The 23,285-nt window shown below is 43.4% G+C and overlaps 1 protein-coding gene across 2 annotated transcripts in view; it reads right to left on the reverse strand.

Annotated features, from left to right (window-relative positions):
- Positions 1 to 23,285, reverse strand: part of LOC140738437 (proline dehydrogenase 1, mitochondrial-like) — a 54,855-nt gene that overhangs the window by 27,408 nt on the left and 4,162 nt on the right. For both annotated transcript variants that reach the window (XM_073065720.1, XM_073065721.1), the window contains exon 3: positions 7,011 to 7,045. In XM_073065720.1, coding sequence (XP_072921821.1) covers positions 7,011 to 7,045 — 35 coding nt within the window. The remainder of the gene's footprint in view (positions 1 to 7,010; positions 7,046 to 23,285) is intronic.

The following is a 23,285-nucleotide window of genomic DNA, read 5'->3' on the forward strand; positions in this document are numbered from 1 at the left end:
TGTATTATGTGAGTATTCGTAGGTCAGAGTGCGTATGACGTCAGAACGCAGGGGTTTTGTAAAATGGAAGTCTGGTGAATAAACGTGTGTGTTTTATACTGCGGTGTCCGAGTCACATTAACGCTACAACAACAAACTGTGCAAATGCAAATATAAATAAATAGCAATAAATAATATGAACACAAGATAAAGATCCTCAAAGTTAGATCATTGGCTGTAGGAACATTTCAATGATGATGCAATTGAGTGGAGTTACCCCCTTCTATTCAAGAGCCTGATAGTTGAGGGGCAGTAACTGTTCTTGAAACTGGTGCTGAGTCCCGAGTCTCTTATACCTTTTTACTGATGGCAGAAACGAGAAGAGATCATGACCTGGGTGGTGAAGATTTCTGATGATGGATGCTGCTTTCTTGTGACAGTGATTGATGTAGATGTGCCCAATGGGTGGAAGTGATGGACTGGTCCAAATACACAGCTTTTCATACTGCATTTAGTCATACCTACTCGGTTTCATTCCATTTCTCCATGCACCTGCCCCCCGCCCCCCCCCGCATTATTTGTCCAAATCAGTCATAGAAACAGCTTTTCACTCAAGGGCTAACACGAGGAAATCTGCAGATGCTGGAAATTCAAACAACAACACACATAAAATGCTGGTGGAACACAGCAGGCCAGGCAGCATCTATAAGAAGCACTGTCAACGTTTCGGGCCGAGACCCTTCGTCAGGACTAACTGAAAGGAAAGATAGTAAGAGATTTGAAAGTAGTGGGGGGAGGGGGAGATGCAAAATGATAGGAGAAGACCGGAGGGGGTGGGATGAAGCTAAGAGCTGGAAAGGTGATTGGCAAAAGTGATACAGAGCTGGAGAAGGGAAAGGATCATGGGACGGGAGGTCTCAGGAGAAAGAAGGAGGGGGGGAGCACCAGAGGGAGATGGAGAACAGGCAAACAACTAAATATGTCAGGGATGGGGTAAGAAGGGGAGGAGGGGCATTAACGGAAGTTAGAGAAGTCAATGTTTATCCCCCCCTTGTTCAATCTCTTCCCACCTATGTTTGTGTTATCCTCCCTTGTTCAATCCCTTCCCACCTATGTTTGTGACACTTCTCATGCTTTGAATTTTTTCAGTGATCTTAAGTTCCTTGGCCCCCACCACCTTATTTTCACCATGGATGTCCAGTCCCTATATACCTCCATACCCCACCCAGACGGTCTCAAAGCTCTTCACTTCTTTTTGGATTCCAGACCTAACCAATTCCCCTCTACCACCACTCTCCTCCGTCTAGCAGAATTAGTTCTTACTCTCAATAATTTCTCCTTTGGCTCCTCCCACTTCCTCCAAACCAAGGGTGTAGCCAGTTATGCCTGCCTTTTTGTTGGCTTTGTGGAACAGTCCATGTTCCAAGTCTATACGGGTATCCGTCCCCCTCTTTTCCTTCGCTACATCGACAACTGCATTGGCACTGCCTCCTGCACACATGCTGAGCTCGTTGACTTTATTAACTTTGCCTCCAACTTTCACCCTGCCCTCAAATTTACCTGGTCCATTTCTGACACCTCCCTCCACTTTCTTGATCTTTGTCTCCATCTCTGGAGACGGCTTATCTACTGATATCTACTATAAGCCGATGTCTTCCTTTTTTAAACAAAGGGGCTTCCCTTCTTCCACCATCAGCTCTGCTCTCAAACGCATCTCTCCCATTTCCCGCACTTCTGCCCTCACCCCATCCGCCCGCCACCCCACTTGGGATAGGGTTCCCCTTCTCCTCACCTACCACCCCACCAGCCTCCAGGTCCAACGTATAATTCTCCGTAACTTCCGCCACCTCCAACGGGATCACACTACCAAGCACATCTTTCCCTCCCCCCCCCCCCCTTTCTGCTTTCTGTAGGGATCGCTCCCTACTTGACTCCCTTGTCCACTCATCCCCCCCCCCCCCATCCATTCCCACCGATCTCCCTCCTGGCACTTATCCTTGTAAGCGGAACAAGTGCTACACCTGCCCTTACACTTCCTCCCTCACCACCATACAGGGCCCCAGACAGTCCTTCCAGGTGAGGCAACACTTCACCTGTGAGTCGGCTGGTGTGGTATACTGTGTCCGGTGCTCCCGGTGTGGCCTTTTATATATTGGTGAGACCCGACGCAGACTGGGAGACCGTTTCGCTGAACACCTACGCTCAGTCCGCCAGAGAAAGCAGGATCTCCCAGTGGCCACACATTTCAATTCCACGTCCCATTCCCATTCTGATATGTCTATCCATGGCCTCCTCTACTGTCAAAATGAATCCAAACTCAGGTTGGAGGAACAACACCTTATATACCGGCTGGGTAGCCTCCAACCTGATGGCATGAACATTGACTTCTCTAACTTCCGTTAATGCCCCTCCTCCCCTTCTTACCCCATCCCTGACATATTTAGTTGTTTGCCTGTTCTCCATCTCCCTCTGGTGCTCCCCCCCACCTTCTTTCTCCTGAGGCCTCCCGTCCCATGATCCTTTCCCTTCTCCAGCTCTGTATCACTTTCGCCAATCACCTTTCCAGCTCTTAGCTTCATCCCACCCCCTCCGGTCTTCTCCTATCATTTTGCATCTCCCCCTCCCCCCACTACTTTCAAATCTCTTACTATCTTTCCTTTCAGTTAGTCCTGACGAAGGGTGTCGGCCCGAAATGTCAACAGTCAAATTTCCACTAGCATTTTGTGGGTGTTGCTTTCACTCAAGGATTCAGTTGCTCTTCTGGGAAGTCAATGACTGGAGCTATTGATTACAGCCTGCAAGCATTTTCTCTTGTGGAGTTAACCAGAAAACTAAGTGTCAACTTCACATGCCCAAAGAACTCCAGGGACTGACCAAAGGTCAGTACCATCATTAGCCATCTTTTCTCTCTATCCATGCACTGAGTTTGACCGTTCCCTACACCGGGGCCTGGAGCCTAATTACAGAACAAGCTGAGAGCAGCCAAGAATGCCATTTACCTGGGAAATTTCTTTCACTTACAGGAACAATACAATCAAGAACACCAGGCAGGAATGACTCAGCTAACAAAGTCATTCTTGTTCTGAAAGGGTACATCAGCTTTATATATATAAAAAAAACCTGTTTCAGATTTGCTTATTGCAGTGCAAGGCTTTGTAAGCTCTGCCACTCTGACAGCACCACACATTATATTGGTGATTTGCATCAGGGGCAGACATCAGGAGCTAGCACCAGCATAGTATTTGTCCAGCTGGTGATTTTAAACAAGCCAATTCCCCAACACACACACCTTCTGACCACCTGCACACGGAGATGGAAAGCTATCAAAGCAAACAGTATTCACCTTTACTGCAGAGAGGTTGGAGAGGTTGGAGAGCAAGTATAAAACTGCAATTGAATAGGGCTGTGGCAAGGTGCCATAGTGAGCACACTGTGTATTTTTAGTCTCTTTAGAATCTCCGAGTGCAATAAAAATTCACTGGGGTATGGTTACTGTGGAAGGAAAAATTGAGTAGAGTTGACCTCCCCTTTCTGGAGACCAGAGAATTCCCAGCAGGAGTTTAGAGAAGTGTTTCTCCTGGCTGGTTAGTCCAGAATTTGGGAAGTAATAGTTTTGGGATGAGCTACCTATTATTTGGGGCTGAGATCAAGTAACATCTCCTCACTTCAAGTTGCAAAACAGTGGAATTCTTTCTTCAATCTTTATGTTAAGTGCACTCGAGGCTGAATCTGATCGGTCTATAAAACACCAAAGGTATCAAGGAACATAAGAATAGTATGGGAAGCCAGACTTTGAATCTTGTCACAGCTTTACTTAAAGGTAGAATAGGTTCAAAGGCTGAATCATGTTGCTTTTAAGATTTACTTACTTCTCCAACCTACATGCCAAACAATTAACTTAGATTAGAGGCACTTTTGTTTAGGTAAGCAGCTCAGGTACTTGCACTCAGAAGTTGTCTAAACTTGAGGGAAAAGCACTATGCAATTTTAAATTTGTATTAAATTTTAACAGCATGTGGCAAAGGTAATGTCGCAGTAGTTATGGGGGATTTCAACATGCAGGTGAACTGGGAGAATCAGGTTGGTGGCTGGACCACAGGATAGGGAGTTTGTAGAGTGCCTACGGGATGCATTCTTGGAACAGCTTGTACAAGAGCCGACCAGGGACAAGACTATTCTGGATTTAGTGTTATGTAATGAACAGGATTTGATAAGTGATCTTGCAGTAAAGGAGCCATTAGGAGGTAGTGATCATAATATGATAAGCTTTTATCTGCAATTTGAGAAGGATAAGGGCAGATCGGAGGTGTCAGTGTTGCAGATGAACAGGGGAAACTATGGAGCCATGAGGGAGGAGCTGGCCAAAGTTGACTGGACGGATAGCCTAGCCGAAAAGACGGTGGAACAGCAATGGCAGGTATTCTTGGGAATAATGCACAAGGTGCAAAATCAGATCATCCCCCAGAGAAGGAAGGATTCAAAGGGGGGAAAGGGGCCACAGTGGTTGACAAAGGAAGTCAGAGATTGCATAGCATTAAAAAAAAGGAAATATGACAGAGCTAAGGTGAGTGGGAGGACAGATGATTGGGAAGTTTTTAAGGAACAACAGAACTTAACTAAAAAGACAATACGGGGAGAAAAAATGAGGTACAAATGCAAGCTAGCCAGGAATATAAAGGAAGATAGCAAAAGCTTGCTTTTTTTTATATAAAGGTAAGTGAAGAGAAAGAAGATAGTTAAGAACAATGTGAAGAATGAATTGGGTGAAATTGTTATGGGAAACAGAGAAATGGCAGAAGAATTTAATGAGTACTTTAGATCTGTTTTCACTAAGGAAGACACAAGCAATCTCCCAGATGTATGGATGGGCCAAGGACATAGGGTAACAGAGGAAATGAAACAGATTGACATTCGGAAGGAAACAGTGATGAGAAGACTGATGGGACTGAAGACTGACAAATCCCCAGATCCAGATGGTCTGCACCCTAGGGTACTAAAGGAGGTGGCCCTGGAAATTGCGGATGCATTGGTAATCATTTTCCAATGTTCCTTAGATTCAGGATCAGTTCCTGAGGATTGGAGAATGGCTAATGTTATCCCACTTTTTAAGAAAGGAGGGAGGGAGTAAACAGAGAACTATCGACCTGTCAGCCTGACATCGGTGGTGGGAAAGATGCTAGAGTCCATTATTAAGGATGAAATAGTGGCATATCTAGATAGCAGTGATAGGATTGGGCCGAGCCAGCATGGATTTACTAAGGGTAAATCATGCTTGACTAATCTGTTGGAGTTTTTCGAGGATGTAACCAGGAAGTTAGACGGGGAAGATCCAGTGGATGTAGTGTACCTCGATTTTCAGAAGGCATTTGATAAGGTCCCACATAGAAGATTGGTGGGTAAAATCAAAGCTCAGGGCATTGGGGGGAAGGCATTGACATGGATAGAAAACTGGTTGGCAGATAGAAAGCAAAGGGTAGCGGTGAATAGGTGTTTTTTGGAATGGCAGGTGGTGACTAGTGGGGTGCCACAGGGCTCGGTATTGGGACCACAGCTGTTTACCATTTAAGTTAACGATTTGAATGAAGGCATAGAAAATAACATCAGCAAATTTGCTGATGATACTAAGCTGGGTGGCAGTGTGACATGTGATGAGGATGTTAGGAGAATTCAGGGTGACTTGGATAGGCTGGGTGAGTGGGCAGATACTTGGCAGATGGTGTTTAATGTGAATAAGTGTGAGGTTATCCACTTTGGGAGTAAGAACAGGAAGGCAGATTATTATCTGAACGGTGTAGAGTTGGGTAAGGGAGAAATACAAAGAAATCTCGGAGTCCTTGTTCATCAGTCACTGAAGGTGAATGAGCAAGTGCAGCAGGAAGTGAGGAAGGCTAATGGAATGTTGGCCTTTATTACAAAGGGAATTGAGTACAAGAGCAAAGAAATCCTCTTGCATTTGTACAGAGCCCTGGTGAGACCACACCTGGAGTATTGTGTACAGTTTTCGTCTCCAGGGTTAAGGAAGGACATCCTGGCTGTAGAGGAAGTGCAGCGTAGATTCACGAGGTTAATTCCTGGGATGTCTGGACTGTCTTACGCAGAGAGGTTAGAGAGACTGGGCTTGTACACGCTGGAATTAAGGAGATTGAGAGGGGATCTGATTGAAACATATAAGATTATTAAGGGATTGGACAAGATAGAGGCAGGAAATATGTTCCAGATGCTGGGAGAGTCCAGTACCAGAGGGCATGGTTTGAGAATAAGGGGTAGGTCATTTAGGACAGAGTTAAGGAAAAACTTCTTCTCCCAGAGAGTTGTGGGGGTCTGGGATGCACTGCCTCGGAAGGTAGTGTAGGCCAATTCTCTGGATGCTTTCAAGAAGGAGCTAGATAGGCATCTTATGGATAGGGGAATCAAGGGATATGGGGACAAGGCAGGAACCGGGTATTGATAGGAATTGATCAGCCATGATCTCAAAATGGCGGTGCAGGCTCGAAGGGCCGAATGGTCTACTTCTGCACCTACTGTCTATTAAAAAGTCTATTAAGAGAGCTCATAAATTCCCAGTAACAGCTTCTATAAAATATGCATCAAAATATTCCTCAAGAAGAAAATACATGTCTTATCTAATGGTAATGACACCCTCTAAGCTGCCCAGGTGCACGGCTGCACAGTAACTCAAATGCTCCCACGCACATAGCCTTTGCTGCCTTGCAGCTGGAAGTTTCTTCCTGATAATGCCTTGTTAAAGTGCCGTGCAGTTTTCAGTCCACGTAAAAAATTTCCTACTGAGAGCAATGGTTGGTCCACGCAGCTATACATAAAGATTTAGAGGGAATGTTGATGACTGCTAATGGGCTGGAAGGTCTTGCCTTAAATCTGGGGTTCCCAACCTGGGGTCCACTGACCCCCCAACCCGTTAATAGCTGAGGTCCATGGCATAATGCGGTCTTGGAAACTATGCCAAAAAGCAATCTCTGGTCTAACCCCTCCTCAATGCAACATTCAGACAAGCTGCGGAGATTCAGACTTACCTTCAACATCTTTCACTCCAAGAGACTCGCAAGATCTAAAATAAAGTACACAAGGAGAATAAAATTAGCATTTATAAACAGGGATAATGCTGATCAGGGAGCCCAGAAAACAAGGAAGGAAAGAAACAGGTCTTGGAGTGGAAATAAAAAGGAACATTATGCAGCAGAAGTGATCTTCTCATCACAATGCAACCAGGGAAAACACAGCAGTCAAACTGGCAGCCACAGTTCTATGTCACCAAGCTAAATGGGAATACATGCCGTTCAGTAAAACATTGGAATTAGCGGCAAAGGATTCAACAGGCACTCTATTTAAAAAAAGAGAAAGTAGAAAGTGTATGAAGTACTGGGATGCACAGCAGAACCAGCAGCTGGCACCAAAGTAAATGCTGCAAGACAATTAAAGTGCTTTTCAAACCGTTTCAAATGTTCCGCAAAGCAAGACTACAACAGGGATGTGTAACGTCATTATCAGCTGTCTCCTATTTACTAGAAAGCTGGAACAACAGTTACTCTATTCCAGTTATCCGTGACCTTTCCTGCCCAACTCAGATTTCATGTCACAAGACGGCGCATGTGACGAGCCACGAGCACCAGCTACAAGTCTACTTTCCAAACTTAGGAAAGGTGGCACCGCCCCAAAGGAGTGTCTTAGAAGAAGTGGAATGGGGAACATAACACAGGATCTGGAAGTTTTTCCAGTATACATACTAACACCAAGAGACTGCAGCCATGATCCAATTCACTTAATTAATACTCCCTGAATGATACAAATTTAACTCAATTTGTTTTGGTGGCTTGACTTTGTAAGACAAACTGTAGAATTTTCCCCCTATTGCTTGGTGTCACGCACTATTCCAGTGAGCAATACCCAATATCCATCAACCAGAGTACCGTCTAGGTAGTCTCCAGCCCCTTGGAATGAACATCGAATTCTACTACCCATACTGCTTTCCCCTTACGTTCCTTCTTCACCTTTCCTGCCTATCCCCTCCTTGCTTCCCCTCCCGATCCCTTGATCTTTCCTGATTGGTTTTTCACCGGGCACCTGCCAGCCTTCTCCTTCCCACCCTCCCCTCACCTTCTTTATAGGGCCCTTGCCCCCTCCCTCTTCAGTCCTGATGAAGGGTCTCGGCCCGAAACGTTGACTGCTTGTTTCCACAGATGCTGCCTGACCTGCTGAGTTCCTCCAGCGTGTTGTACATGTTGAATCAACCAGAGTACATTCCTACCAAAGAACACCTAGCCATGTTATGAGTAGCTGAGGGAACTTTACACAAAAAGAGAGGTTTCTCTATTTCAGTTACTAGTAATAATAGCACACATGTTCATGAAGGTGAAGTTCCTGTCCACGCCTTGCTTGGCGCATTGGACGGCCCTCCTGCCATTTCGTTAGCATTTGGGTGGTTACGAGGCCAAGTTGCCAGGTCATCACCCAGGCCAGCACAGATGGAAAGGGTGGTAGGAGCCGGTCAGATTCAAACCCAGGACATCTTGTTCCGAAGCCCAGATACAGAAATGACTACACCACCAGCACAGACAATACACACAAAACACGTTCAATTTCTTTACCCTCAAGGTAGGTATTCAAGAAAGTCTCTTGAGTGTTAAATTCCCCAGACTACAAACAAAGCAAAAAAAAACTGCTCAAATTTCAGTGGTTAGGTGGTAGTGTAGCGATGTACTACATACAGAGCTAGAAACAACGACACGCGGTCGGTAAGTCGTTTCGAGACTAGTTTATTCAACCTTCGCGGCGCTGGCTTTTAATCCCTAGTTCCCACCCTCTCCGGGCAGAAATGACGTCAAGAGGTGCATTACCAAAGTCTCTCCCCGCGCGCGGGCTATTTGTGAGCCGGTTCGCCTGCGCAGAAAGTGGGTCACCGCAGTAGAATGTTTACATTCAGCTCTGCTTCACGGTGACTGGTTATATAAACTGCGTAACTTATCATGCACATCAATTCTATTCAAAACATTACGCTCACGGTAACAAAAATAATCAGTGTGGAAATGTTGATACGGACAACTATGGTCCACACTTTAGGTATTGTCTTTTTGCCAGGCTTCCCAATGAAGTGCGCTATTCGCAGTCTTCTCCACATGCAAGTATCAAGTGCTGTACAGTTGATTCTGAGTACGGGAAATCTATTTTAATAGATGGCTCTCACCTGCCAAATATAAAAGTCACAAGAATTGCCAAAGTTATTAAATTAATTTATAAATGCGTCAAGGAAGCAGATCTCAACTTCACCTGCAGTAAGTAAACATTAAGAAATTACCATAATAAGAACAGCAGGAAAACAGGAATAGTCTGCACAGCCCCTCAAACTCCTCCACTCAGTAAAATCATTTGCCTTGTCTACTTTCCCTTGCAGATCTCCACGTGCTTCCCTACATTCCTTCACGGATCTCTACATCATCAAATTCCCTTCATGCCAGTAAATCTAATGGCCCAGACCAGTGACTGAGCAACAACAAAAGACTTTTTTCAAATTGCAACATCTACACAAAAGAAAAATGCTAATCTCGATCCCAAATGGCTGCTCCTTAATCGAAGGCCACACCCTCTGCTTCTACACTTATTAGCCTGGCAGATCCATTCCTTAACATCCATCCCGCCGATTCATGAGACCTCTCAAAGAAACAGTGCCGGATATTGAACCCCAATCTTTCAGCCTCCGGTGCTGTGAAGTGCTGCACTAATCTCTTTGCCACAGTGCCACTTTTATTACCTTTACTAAATCTGATTCTTCCCCATCACCCTTTTTTAGATGAATAACATGACTTTTCCACAATATACTCTTCCTGGTGCTGTCATACACGTTATAGATATTGCACTCCAAATAAAAAAAATAGATCGAGAAAAGAGCTATTACAGAATCCAAATATACCAGGCAGCCTCAGAACCTGAGGCCAAGGTGAACAGTTGTAGAACTAGATGTATACTCTGGGTTGAATGGTCTAAATCTGCTCCCAAGTCTTATGTTCAAGTTCAAAGTAAATTTATTATCAAAGAACAAATATGTCCCCATATACAACCCTGAGATTCATTCTTTTGTGGGCATATTCAATAATTCCTTAATAGAATATAACCATTATAGAATCAGTGAAAGACCACACCAACTGGGCATTCAACAGTGGGCGAAATACAAAGTCTTTTATGGCCTTGTACTTACCTCAAATGCTTGCCATGGAAAAATCAGGTGAAGGCAAAATTCATTTCTTCAATATAATAGTCATATTTTGTAGAATTAATGAGCTAGAAGATAAACTTGGAGACCAGGGGTTCCTGACCTTTTTTATGCTACGGACCAATACTATTAAGCAAGGGGACCGTGGAACCCAGGTTGGGAACCCCTGCTCTAGACGGTGGAAGATGATTTAGTGCTCCAGAGGGCTGTGACAACATCCAAGGATTTCCATTAAACTGAAAGTAGGAATTAAATGGCCATGCCAAGTATCATAGCACACAACAACAATGTTCAAAGAAATATTGAAACCTGTATCAAAAATGATGGCCACCATTTAACAAGCTGCACTAAAGGTCAGAAGCTTTAACAGCATCGTCCCATTAGCTCTCAGGCCCATAACTACACTTGACACTAGACAATCAAATCTCCCACACAACCAGCTGCATACACACTTGTAAACTCAATCTGCTCAATTCATCTCACTAATCAGAACCTGAAGGTCTCCAAACTGCAAATACACACAGGCTTTAAGAATAAAAATGCTTTCCTAGCCATCAATCTCATTAATGCCACTGTCTATACTGGTCAATTAGCTGGAACAACAATTTCCAACTCCTGAAATGACTTACAATATGCATTATTTATTTATTGAGTGGAACAGTAGAGTAGAATGGCCCTTCATACCTTGCCACCCCAGCAACCCCCGACAAATCGAATTAACCCTAACCAAATCCCAGGTTATAATGACTAATTTACCTACTCTATAAGACCATAAGATCTAGGAGCAGAAGTAGGCCCATTCGGCCCATTGAGTCTGCTCCACCATTCAATCGTGGGCTGATCCAATTCTTCCAGTCATCCCCACTCCCCTGCCTTCTCCCCACACCCTTTGATGCCCTGGCTCGGAGAAATTCCAAACATTCCACAGGGAGGACTTATTGTTGCCATTCTTTTACGCACCTTGTGGCACATCAGACAGCATTTTTGCCATCTCTGTAGCATTTGACTTGTTTCCCCCCCTCCCCCCCCCCCCGAGGCCGAGTTGCTAACTCGCTAACTCGACACTCGACCCTCGACCCAGCACAAATGGAAGTAAGAAAGGAATCAGCTGGATTTGAACTGAGGACCATTCGCCTCGAAGTCCAGTGCTGATACCACTACACCAACTGGCTAGCTAAAAGGGAGGACGAACAGAGATGCCTTATAGAAAAACAGCACTGGAATCAAACTTCTAACTCTTGAATGCCCCGAGCTGTAATAGCATCGCGCTAATCGCTATGCTCCTGTCGCGCCCAGGCTCGAACAATTAGTGGGAGTATCTGTCCTTCAAGTCTATTTTGCAAGGTTAGGTTAGGTCTGGTAAACAATAGTTACCTCCAATATAGTTAGTGCATGTTTCAGCAATCAACAGGGAACTGCGCTGGGATGTTTTGTGACAAAATCTACCTCCCACGGCAAGCAGGGTTGAGTGCACAGAACCATCCCTAATTGAAGTGGTGTAGAGAGGGTTTACATAAGTGACAACCTACATCAACGAGCCCTCAGCTCCCATGTGCCTTCTGCACCAGCAAGTTTAAAATATTAAAGAGAGGTAGAACTTTCTCATTTGGCATTAAACCAGGAATTGTGCAGCTCTCAGGTACTGGCCACCATTGAAAGTGTTACTGTTCTTCACCTGGCTTTTCCCTCCCTTCCTGCTCCCCCATGCTTAAACAATCTCTCCTCCTCCTCCCTACCGTTCTACCATCTGCCAACCCACTTATGGTCAGATAATGAATTAAAACTACTCATTCCCAGCACATCTGAAGAACTTCTCATTGTAAAAAAAAAGATTTGCAGATCCAACGTTAAAATAATTTTTCCCCAAAGCCTTCCTCCCTTCCTCATTCCATCATGACTCAGCGTTTCTCCAAGTCTGACATTGCTAGCTTAACAGGTGAACATGTCGGCATTGCAAACCCTACCTTATTATCTCTCAGATCACAATGAGATTAGAAAAATATAATTAAAAACCACGGTAATTGTCAAGTAATTCATAATTAAAACCATACAAACTATCATCAGGTCCTGACAGATTTTTGTCTGCGAGGTGGCAGGAACAAGTGGTCATCCTTAGAACCCATCAAAGACGATACGAGGCTGGCGCTGAATAAGAGTTCAACTAATCCAACTGTTACACTCTGCAAGAAACTAAGGGGACGAAAAAACACTCTGCAACTTTCAACACAAAAAAAAACATTCTGTGCACGTAATATACATTTAGCAAGTGATGATACTGCCCGAGAAGGCAACTTTGTTGGCAAAATTCACACTGAGATTAGCAGCACAGTGGTTAAATTACTGTACTTGGAGTTCCAGTTCATTGATCTGGAGGTGTGAACTTAGAACTCTTCAAAGCAGTTCAGGAATTTAAATTGCAGTCAGTTGTACTTGGACTTTTAATATATATTTGTGATAGTAATTAGGTTGTTTTTTCAAAATACATCAGTAAAGAAGACCTGCCAACACATGCAAAACACTGGTAGTTCAGGAAGTCAGCCATCTATGGATGGGAATAAACAGTCTTCCGTTTCATTCAGGTTGAGACTTCGGATCACAGTTCAAAACGTCAACTGTTTACTTGCCTCTGTGGATGCTGTCTGATTTGCTGAGTTCGGCCAGCATTTTGTGTGATGCACGAGATTTCCAGTATCTGCAGAATCTCTTGTAATTAGACGATCTACCAGCCTTGGAAAGCAAACTGATCTGTAGATCTGATCGGGAAATCCAAAAACAAAATGCTGGAAGCCAATACAAAGAGAAATAGAGGTAACATTTCAGGCGAAACACGCTTCACCTGAAGCGGGTCTTCAGCCTGAAATTTTAACTGTTTCTCCTTCCACAGAGGTTACCTGGCCTGCTGAGTGTTCCTGTTCTTATCTCAATTTGCCAGCACTCCCTGGAGACCTATAGATAATACAAGACCTCTAATGTGTTGCCACCCTACCGCCTTCAGAGTCCTCAGGCAGTCAGAGATGGACAATAAATACTAACATTGTCAGCAACTCCCACATCTTGTGAACAAGCAAGAGACAGAGCAAAAACTGCAGGCTGTTAAAAGAGTGAAATCATGCATCAAAAATACTGTATATTCACAAGCAGAGGCTAGAATTACTCAGCATTAAGAACAGTGAACAAGGTAAAGATGAAATTATTATTCCATAAAATTATTGATATATTTTATATATAGGTTCACTAGATTGATCCCTGGGATGGCAGGACTTTCATATGAAGAAAGACTGGATCGACTAGGCTTATACTCACTGGAATTTAGAAGATTGAGGGGGGATCTTATTGAAACGTATAAAATTCTAAAGGGATTGGACAGGCTAGATACAGGAAGATTGTTTCCGATGTTGGGGAAGTCCAGAACGAGGGGTCACAGTTTAAGGATAAAGGGGAAGCCTTTTAGGACCGAGATGAGGAAAAACTTCTTCACCCAGAGAGTGGTGAATCTGTGGAATTCTCTGCCACAGGAAACAGTTGAGGCCGGTTCATTGGCTATATTTAAGAGGAAGTTAGATATGGCCCTTGAGGCTAAAGGGATCGGGGGTATGGAGAGAAAGCAGGTACAGGGTTCCGAGTTGGATGATCAGCCATGATCATACTGAATGGCGGGGCAGGTTTGAAGGGCCGAATGGCCTACTCCTGCACCTATTTTCTATGTTTCTATAGCTGCTCCAGAGAAAAGTTATGCTTACAGAACAGTTAATACAAAAAAAAAGTGAACTATCAATCCTGCACCTTAATAACTTCAAAATTTCAAGTCAGAATCACATTTAATATCACTGGCGTATGTTGTGAAATTTGTTATAGATTAGCATATTGAAAAGCATAATAATAAAATTACAGTAAGTATATATAATAAAAAGTTTAATTAAATAAGTAGTGGAAAAAGAGAGGGATGAAGTAGTGAGGTGGTGCTCATGAGCTCAATATCCATTCAGAAATCTGTGGTAGAGGGGAAGAAGCTGTTCCTGAATCATTGAGTCATTTTCAAGTGTAGATAGACAGAGCAAGAACATAACAGAAAACAACTTGGGTAGGGTAATAAAAATGAGCTTAGAAAAATCTGTAGTAAAATAGAAATATGTTGGAGATGATATAAGATCAAGGGGTGTTTGATGAGTTACTGAATGAAAAAAAAACAATAAATACATCCTATTTGAAAGCAGGTTAGTATTGCCTTCGAGGAGTTACAGATGCTACTGGAAACTCTGTGCATGTGAATGATATGCTATAGATGTGTGTGAGAGAGAGAGAGAGAGGCTACTATGTATTAATGTAAGGTCAGCCAGAATAAAAACTTCACAGAATATTTACAGAATACAGAGAGAAAACAGGCATCATGGCAACCAAAGTGTAGTTTAAATATGCCCCAATTATATCAGCACAATGCTGACACACCAACCAAATCCCTAAAGACCACAAGATACAGGAGCAAAATTAGACTTCTTGGTCCATCAAGTCTGCTCTGTCATTAAATTGTGGCTGACCCATTTTCCCACTCAGCCCCAATCTCCCCATATCCCTTAATGCCCTGACTAATCAAGAATCTATCAACCTCTGCCTTAAATATACCCAATGACTTGGCCTCCATAGCTATCTGTGGCAACAAATTCCACAGAATCACTACTCTCTGGCTAAAGAAAGTTCTCATCTCTGTCCTAAAAAAGGATGTCTCTCTATTTTGAGGCTGCGTCCTCTGGTTTTATACTCCCCACCATAGGTGACATCCTCTCCACATCCACTCTATAGAGGCCTTTCACCATTCAATTGGTTTTAATGAGGTCACCCCTCCCCATTCTTCTGAATTTCAGGGAGTATGGGCCCAGAGCCATCAAACACTCCTCACAGGACAGGCCCTTCAATCCTGGAATCATTTTTGTGAATGTCCTTTGAACCCTCTCCAATGTAAGCACATCCTTTCTCAGATAAGGGGCCCAAAACTGCTCACAATACTCCAAGTGAGGCCTTCCCAGTGCTTTAGAAAGGGTCACCATTACATCCTTGCTTTTATATTCTAGTCCTCTCAAAATGAACACTAACATCGCATTTAAATGAATGCCAACACTGCAAAGGCAGACACAAAAAGCAGTTTGTCTTTCTACTCATCTCCCTCCTGCTTCAGGAGCTTCTTCAGACCCCTCTTCTTCTTGGACATGCCTCATTCTTGATTATTCCTCAGTGGAGGCTCACTTTTATACGTTAAAAATGTTGAATGATGCAAATTCAACCTTAACCAATTTAAGTGACCCAGCTAATCCACATCCGTTGCTCCTACCTCCACACTAAATGAATTTCAAATAATCTGTTTAGTCTTTAAAATTCATCGATTTATTGTGGAAACTCTTTATCTCTGAACAGATATGAACAATATCTGTTCATATCCTGCCCCTCGGAATGTAGCCTCCTGTGCATCACTGCTTCACATGTTAGCACATCAATTCCCCTCTCCTTTAAAGCTTTGTTATACAGTTAACTTACAAAAACTTCCCAATTGCTATCACAACATTGCACGTTTGGGTTGAGTTGCTCTGCAAATCTTGGCAAATTACTTGCAAACACTTCATCACTACGTAAGGAGCTATCACCAGTGTGCTCCTCATTGTGGTGCGTCCTCCAAACGCTTGGCCTTCATGTACTGATTGGTCATCAATCCAGAAACTCAATTGTGACTTGGGGAGGAAATCTCATTGCTGATGGGCTGTGTGGCCAACCTTTGCGTGCTTTGGTCTGGAATTTTTTCCCCCGCATCGGCTCATAAATGGGATCGAGGTCTGTGTGTTTGTTTGCCAAATCGTTTGCGCTTCTAGAAATTCCCTTGTATGCTGCATTTTCACTTTTAACTATTGCCCAGTCAAATTTGTGCCCCTCTCGGTCTTCGTGGGCCAATTTATGAGCTGATGTGGGCAAAATTTGTGACAATGCATGAAGTTCGCCTCACAGCCAATCAACGACGAGATTTCCTCCGAGTTTCACAACCGAGTTTCCAAAACAACGACCAATCATCTGACTGTTAAGTATACAAAAGCCAAGCAATCAGAGGACACACCACAATTGTAAGTGCACTGACGATATCCCATGGCATGGTGACAAAACATTTGCAAGTAAATTGCCAAGATCAGAAAGCAACTCTACCCAGCCATCAACCACCCGAGCTACACATCTTCCAAATTATTTCCAACAAAATTACATGCTTAGACAACCTCTTCCCCACCAGCAGCTGTTAATATGTATCTGGCCTTGTGTAGCACAATTTGACACACTGCAATCTGGAAAGCACTGCATGAAGGAACTGCTTTGTTCTTTTTTGGATCTCAGACAACAAAGGAAGATCGGCCAGATCTAGAAAGGGTTAACAGTAAAATCGACGATAACAGATTAATGAAGTAAAGCTTTTTATCCAAGGTACAAATGTGAGAGGAAGAGACAGGCTTGATGCCAGAACACTCCAAGAGGCTGACTCCATTTCAGGTCTCAGGTAGGCAGAAATTACCTCAGAATTATAAAGATTTGCAATTATTATTACTACAGAAAGCTGACGATGCTCAGTAACTCAGTGTTGAGATCAACGCATTTATTGTAGTCGAAAGAGATGGGCATCAGACGGGAAGCTGAGTTGGAGACACAGAATCTGCAACTACGATACTGAATTACACAGATGGCTCAAGACTCCATGAGAACTTCCCATTTCTCGGGTTCTTGATTAGCAAAATTGTGACTGAAAAGAAAAAGCTGCAAACAAGATGAAAAGAAAATCAAGTTGTTTTAAAATTTCCTTCCAACAATAAATAGAACCAATTACAATCCCAGAATCTGTTGTGAAAAAGGATCAAGAACTTCAAGAGCACTAACCATTGACCCTGATTTTTAATAGAGTTGCACTTAGCAAAGTAATGAAGCCAACATTGATTTAGGGATACTTCAAAACTCCGAGAGCGAGAGGCAGATTTTTCAAGGAGGCAACAAAGAAGACGCCCAGCTCAAGCAAGGCTCAGAGAACCGAGAACAGGAAGAAAATGTGAAAACATCCTGCACAGTGAACAATGACCTCATTTGTACTCCAAGTGCAGTTGAAGAAAGTATAAAATAAGCAAAGAATACCCAAAATATCAAAGTTGCCTAGTGTACTGATGACACCAGGTTGCAACTCACCCTTGGTTAGATTGTCCTGAAAGAATGGTACTTTTGAGAATATAAAAAATAAAAATCAATACTTGTATTACATAATTGCCACAATTAAACCATAAAGTCCCTTCAAGAAGTAGTACTTAATATATTGCCTGCTGCATATGCACACACCACACTGGAAGACACATCTAAGGTAGTGTTGGAAAGGCAAGTAGCTAGTACTTTCCAGCACCTCAGCAAAGAGCCCTCTCTCCTTGTCCCAGGCCTCCAATTCTATGCTGAATGAATTCATAAAGTTAGTTGCACTAAATGTGCAATAATTTATTATTATTTTTATTTATTTAGAGATACAGCACATTCACTGGCCCCTCCAGCCCAACAACCCTGCACCACCCAATTACATCTACGTAACTAACTAATTTACTAATCCGTAGGCCTTTCTACTCTGGGAGGTAATCAAAACGCCCAGAGGCAACCAATGAACAAACTCCTTGCAGACAGTGGCAGGAATTGAACTTGGGTTTCTGGCATTATAATAGCATTACCGCGATGATCAGGATTCTACTGTGACAGGGTTTCAGCATTCTTCCATTTCCCAACAAGCCCTTTGGGAAGCAATCCAGGAGCTTATAAAATGACTGTGTGTTCACAGGTTAAGGTCGCTCCAACCTGTTCCTACCCAAGCTCTGTTCAGTCTAGAATTCAAACAAAAGGTTTACATAGTTGACTGACTGCAGTCCCAGAGGCTACTGGAAGGTACAGATTCTGCTTGCTCATCCTCAGTTATCATGTTGTTTATCACTGAATCAGAAAATTCTGGAATAATCTAGCCTGACTGCTGTCTTTGAGCTCTAGAAAGCTAGCTTTTATCCAAATAGAGCACCGTTATTTTGTGCCTGAAAGTTACAGAATGGAAAGTTTGCAACTCAAAGGAGTTTTGGAACTCGAGAGTAGATAAATCCCAGATTAGATTTTGCCAATATTACTCTGTTTAGACAGGGAGTGGTGAATCTGTGGAACTCCACAAGTGGCTTTGGAGGCCAAGTCTTTATGTACATTTAAGGCAGAGGTCGATAGATTCTTGATTGGTCAGGGCATGAAAGGATACAGGGAGAAGGCAGGAGATTGGGGCTGAAAGGAAGAGTGGATCAACCATGATGAAATGGCAGAGGACTCAATGGGCTAAATGGCCTAATTCTGTTCTTATATCTGATGGTCTTATTATCAATTTTTAAGACTGTATAGTCATCCATCAGTTTCGAGAGACCATGGATTTGTGCCTTGGAAAGTTTCCAGGGCGCAGGCCTGAGCAGGGTTGTATGGGAGACCCATGCTGCAAGTCTCCCCCTCCATGCCACCGGTTTTGTCCAAGGGAAGGGCAAGGGCCGATACAGCTTGGCACCAGTGTCGTCGCAGAGCAATGTGCGGTTAAGTGCCTTGCTCAAGGACACAACATGCTGCCTTAGCTGAGGCTCGAACTAGCGACCTTCAGATCACTAGATCAACGCCTTAACCACTTGGCCACATAAGATTATATAGAGACATAAACTAGATATTGACTCTTCCCTCAATCGTTCCCTTCTACATAGGATAGATAGGGTAGCTGGATTCAAATACATGGAAAACATCACCAGGCCACATACCCTTTCAATGGTGATGAACACTGGAAAAATCACAGCACTGAGAACTACACTGTGGTACAGGAAACACATCAGGAAAACCATTTGTAAAGTGCAGACAAGAACTGCTAGCTCCTGAGATGTGCCTTTTCTAGTGGTCCCATCAATACTTCAGATTTTTATTTAGTCCTCATGCACCAAACCTTCCCCCAACTGGTTTCCTTCAGAGTCAGCAGACAGCCCAATAGTTTTGCCCTTTGTGAAACTAGAAGCAGCACAAAAAGGAGTGAGGAGAACCTGCTAGAGTTCAGCAGGACATCTGCAAATCTGACATAGAAACATAGAAAATAGGTGCAGGAGTAGGCCATTCGGCCCTTTGAGCCTGCACCACCATTTAGTATGATCATGGCTGATCATCCAACTCAGAAACCTGTACTTGCTTTTTCTCCATACCCCCCGATCCCTTTAGCCACAAGGGCCATATCTAACTTCCTCTTAAATATAGCCAATGAACTGGCCTCAACTGTTTCCTGTGGCAGAGAATTCCACAGATTCACCACTCTTTGTGTAAAGAAGTTTTTCCTCATCTCGATACTAAAAGGCTTCCCCTTTATCCTTAAACTGTGACCCCTCGTTCTGGACTTCCCCAACATCCAGAACAATCCTCCTGCAACTAGCCTGTCCAATCCCTTTAGAATTTTATACGTTTCAATAAGATCCCCCACAACCTTCTAAATTTCAGCGAGTATAAGCCTAGTCGATCCAGTCTTTCTTCATATGAAAGTCCTGCCATCCCAGGAATCAATCTGGTGAACCTTCTTTGTACTCCTTCTATGGCAAGAATGACTTTCCTCAGATTAGGGGACCAAAACTGCACACAATACTCCAGCTGTGGTCTCACCAAGGCCTTGTACAACTGCAGTAGAACCTCCCTGCTCCTGTACTCGAATCCTTTTGCTATGAATGACAACATACCATTCACCTTTTTCACTGCCTGCTGTACCTGCATGCCCACTTTCAATGACTGGTGTACAATGACACCCAGGTCTCATTGCACCTCCCCTTTTCCTAATCGGCCACCGTTCAGATAATAATCTGTTTTCCTGTTCTTGCCACCAAAGTGGATAACCTCACATTTCTCCACATTAAATTGCATCTGCCATGAATTTGCCCACTCACCTAACCTATCCAAGTCACCCTGCATCCTCTTAGCATCCTCCTCACAGCTAACACTGCCGCCCAGCTTCTTGTCATCCGCAAACTTGGAGATGCTGCATTTAATTCCCTCGTCTAAATCATTAATATATATTGTAAACAACTGGGGTCCCAGCACTGAGCCTTGCGGTACCCCACTAGTCACTGCCTGCCATTCTGAAAAGGTCCCGTTTACTCCCACTCTTTGCTTCCTGTCTGCCAACCAATTCTCTATCCACATCAATACCATACCCCCAATACCGTGTGCTTTAAGTTTGCACACTAATCTCCTGTGCGGGATCTTGTCAAAAGCCTTTTGAAAATCCAAATATTCCACATCCACTGGCTCACCCCTATCCACTCTATTAGTTACATCCTCAAAAAATTCCGTAAGATTCTTCAGACATGATTTTCCTTTCACAAATCCGTGCTGACTTTGTCCGATGATTTCACCGCTTTCCAAATATGCTGTTATCACATCTTTGATAACCAACTCTAGCATTTTCCCCACCACCGATGTCAGACTCACCGGTCTATAATTCCTCGGTTTCTCTCTCCCTCCTTTTTTAAAAAGTGGGGTTACATTAGCCACCCTCCAATCCTCAGGAACTAATCCAGAATCTAAAGAGTTTTGAAAAATTATCACTAATGCGTCCACTATTTCTTGGACTACTTCCTTAAGCACTCTGGGATGCAGACCATCTGATCCTGGGGATTTATCTGCCTTTAATCCCTTCAATTTACCTAACACCACTTCCCTACTAACATGTATTTCCCTCAGTTCCTCCATCTCACTAGACCCTCGGTCCCCTGCTATTTCCGGAAGATTATTTATGTCCTCCTTAGTGAAGACAGAACCAAAGTAGTTATTCAATTGGTCTGCCATGTCCTTGTTCCCCATGATCAATTCACCTGTTCCTGACTGTAAGGGACCTACATTTGTCTTAACCAATTGCAGTCAGTTTTTTGACCTTGGAAGTTCTTCACCCAATTTCACTTCCCACTCCCCCCCCCCCTTCAAATACTGGGGTTTGTTGGTCATCAGATGCTTGATGAAACACATCAAGTATTCATGTTAGGATATCTTGGATTTCAATGAATACAGCATAATAACAAGCCCGTCGGCCCATCTTGTTCACGCAAAATCCATCTAAACTGCCTACTCCCTTCGACCTGCACCGGGACCATAGTCTTCTATACCATGTGTGGACAGTACCTACCCAAACGGTGAAATCAAGTTTGCATGCACCACTTGAGTTGGCAGCTCATTCCACACTCTCATGACCCTCTAAGTGAAGAACCTCTGGTTGTGGGAAAAAGTCTGATTGCATTTACCATCTCTATACTGTTCATAATTTTGATTATCGCATGGGAGAAATTCCCATAAAGGCAGAGTTAACCATTCAAAATGGTAAATGGTACAACCAAACTGTACCCTTATCTGATCAGGCTGATTACTGACCAACCAGATGGCACAGCCATGGAATTTCACTTTATGTAAACATAATGCATATTAGATCACAAGACTTGTACAGGGTTTTCGTCCTATTTTGAAATCATTAGCAAAGAATACAGCTGTTGTTATCAACCACTCACTGTAACTTTCCATTCAAAACTGGTCTTCAAACACAACACTCTACAAGGGCACTCATCTGAGGTCATATTTACTATGCAACACACATTGCCAATCAAATTTTCATCCATTCTATCACACAGGAATGAAGGTTATATGGTCAGTTTTGGAAAGGTAACTTTGAGGAGCCTACTGCTTGGAAACAGAGGAACCTGCAGCTTGCGACCCCAATGACAAGGAATTCACTGACAGTGAAGAATGACTGTGTGAAACTACTTTAGCACTCGGGCTTTTTTAAACATTATATCTGCCCGTGTTTTCATTAGGAGGAAGATCACGTGTGTTAGGTCTAAGGCAGGAAAATTCTACAGTCACTTTGGAGTGGGTGCCACTTATTTAAAAGAAGTATTTATTTCACTTAAGACAACCTACAGTATAAATTCCATTACAACACACACAAAAAGCTGGAGGAATTCAGGTTAGGCAGCATTTATAGAAAAGAGTAAGCAGTCGACATTTCAAGTCGAGATCCTTCACTTCGACAAAGAACGTGAAATAGGGAGGGTAGCAGGAATCAGAATAACAAGTTAAACAAAATCAAACACTGCTAGTGTCTTTTTCCCAGGGTAGCAATGGCCAGTAGCAGAGGACATACATATAAGGTGAGCCGAGGATTGTTTAGTGGAGCTGTTTAGATAGATAGATGATACGTCATTGATCCCAAACAAAATTAAAGTGTCACAGTAGCATTACAAGTACACCAAAATACAAGTAGAAGAGAAGTAAGAAAGAATAAAAATACGTTCCCTCAAACAGTCTAACAGGAGGGGGTCATCACTTCCCTGGCTATAGGTTGACTCACTATAGAGCCCATGACTTCATATAGCACTCTTTGGAGCAGCACAGTTGTCTTAGTCTATTACTAAAAGTGCTCCCCTGTTCAGCCAGGGTGGCATGCAAAGGGCGAGAAACATTGACCAGAATTGCCAGGATTTTCCATAGGGCCCTTTGTTCTACCACAGCCTCCAGTGTGTCTAGTTTGACTCCTGTAACAGAGCCAGTCTTTCTAATCAGTTTATTGAGACTGTTGGCATCACCCATGTTCACGCCATTGCCCCAGCACACCGCCACATAGAAGACTGTACTGGCAGCAACAGTCTGGTAGAACATGTGAAGGAGAGGCCTGCAAACTCCAAAGGACCCCAGTCTCCCCAAGAAGTAGAAGTGACTCTGGCCCTTCTTGTACACAGCCTCTGTGTTGATGCCCCATTCTGCCATCCAGGTGCACCCCCAGAGGTAGAAGTAGGTTTTAAGTTTACACAGAGAGTGGTGGGTGGCTGCAACGTACTGCCGGGGGTGATGGCACAGACTGATAAAAAAAAGAATTTAAGACACTTAGATAGTCACAGGGGCATATGAAAAATGGAGGGTTATGGGCTGAGTAGGAGGCAAGGATTAAATTGATTGTTGAGTAGGATTACACTGCCAGGTACAGCACCTGTATTGTGCAGCATATTCTATTTTC

This window comes from Hemitrygon akajei, chromosome 14, assembly GCF_048418815.1.
Source record: "Hemitrygon akajei chromosome 14, sHemAka1.3, whole genome shotgun sequence".
Taxonomy (NCBI): Eukaryota; Metazoa; Chordata; class Chondrichthyes; order Myliobatiformes; family Dasyatidae; genus Hemitrygon; species Hemitrygon akajei.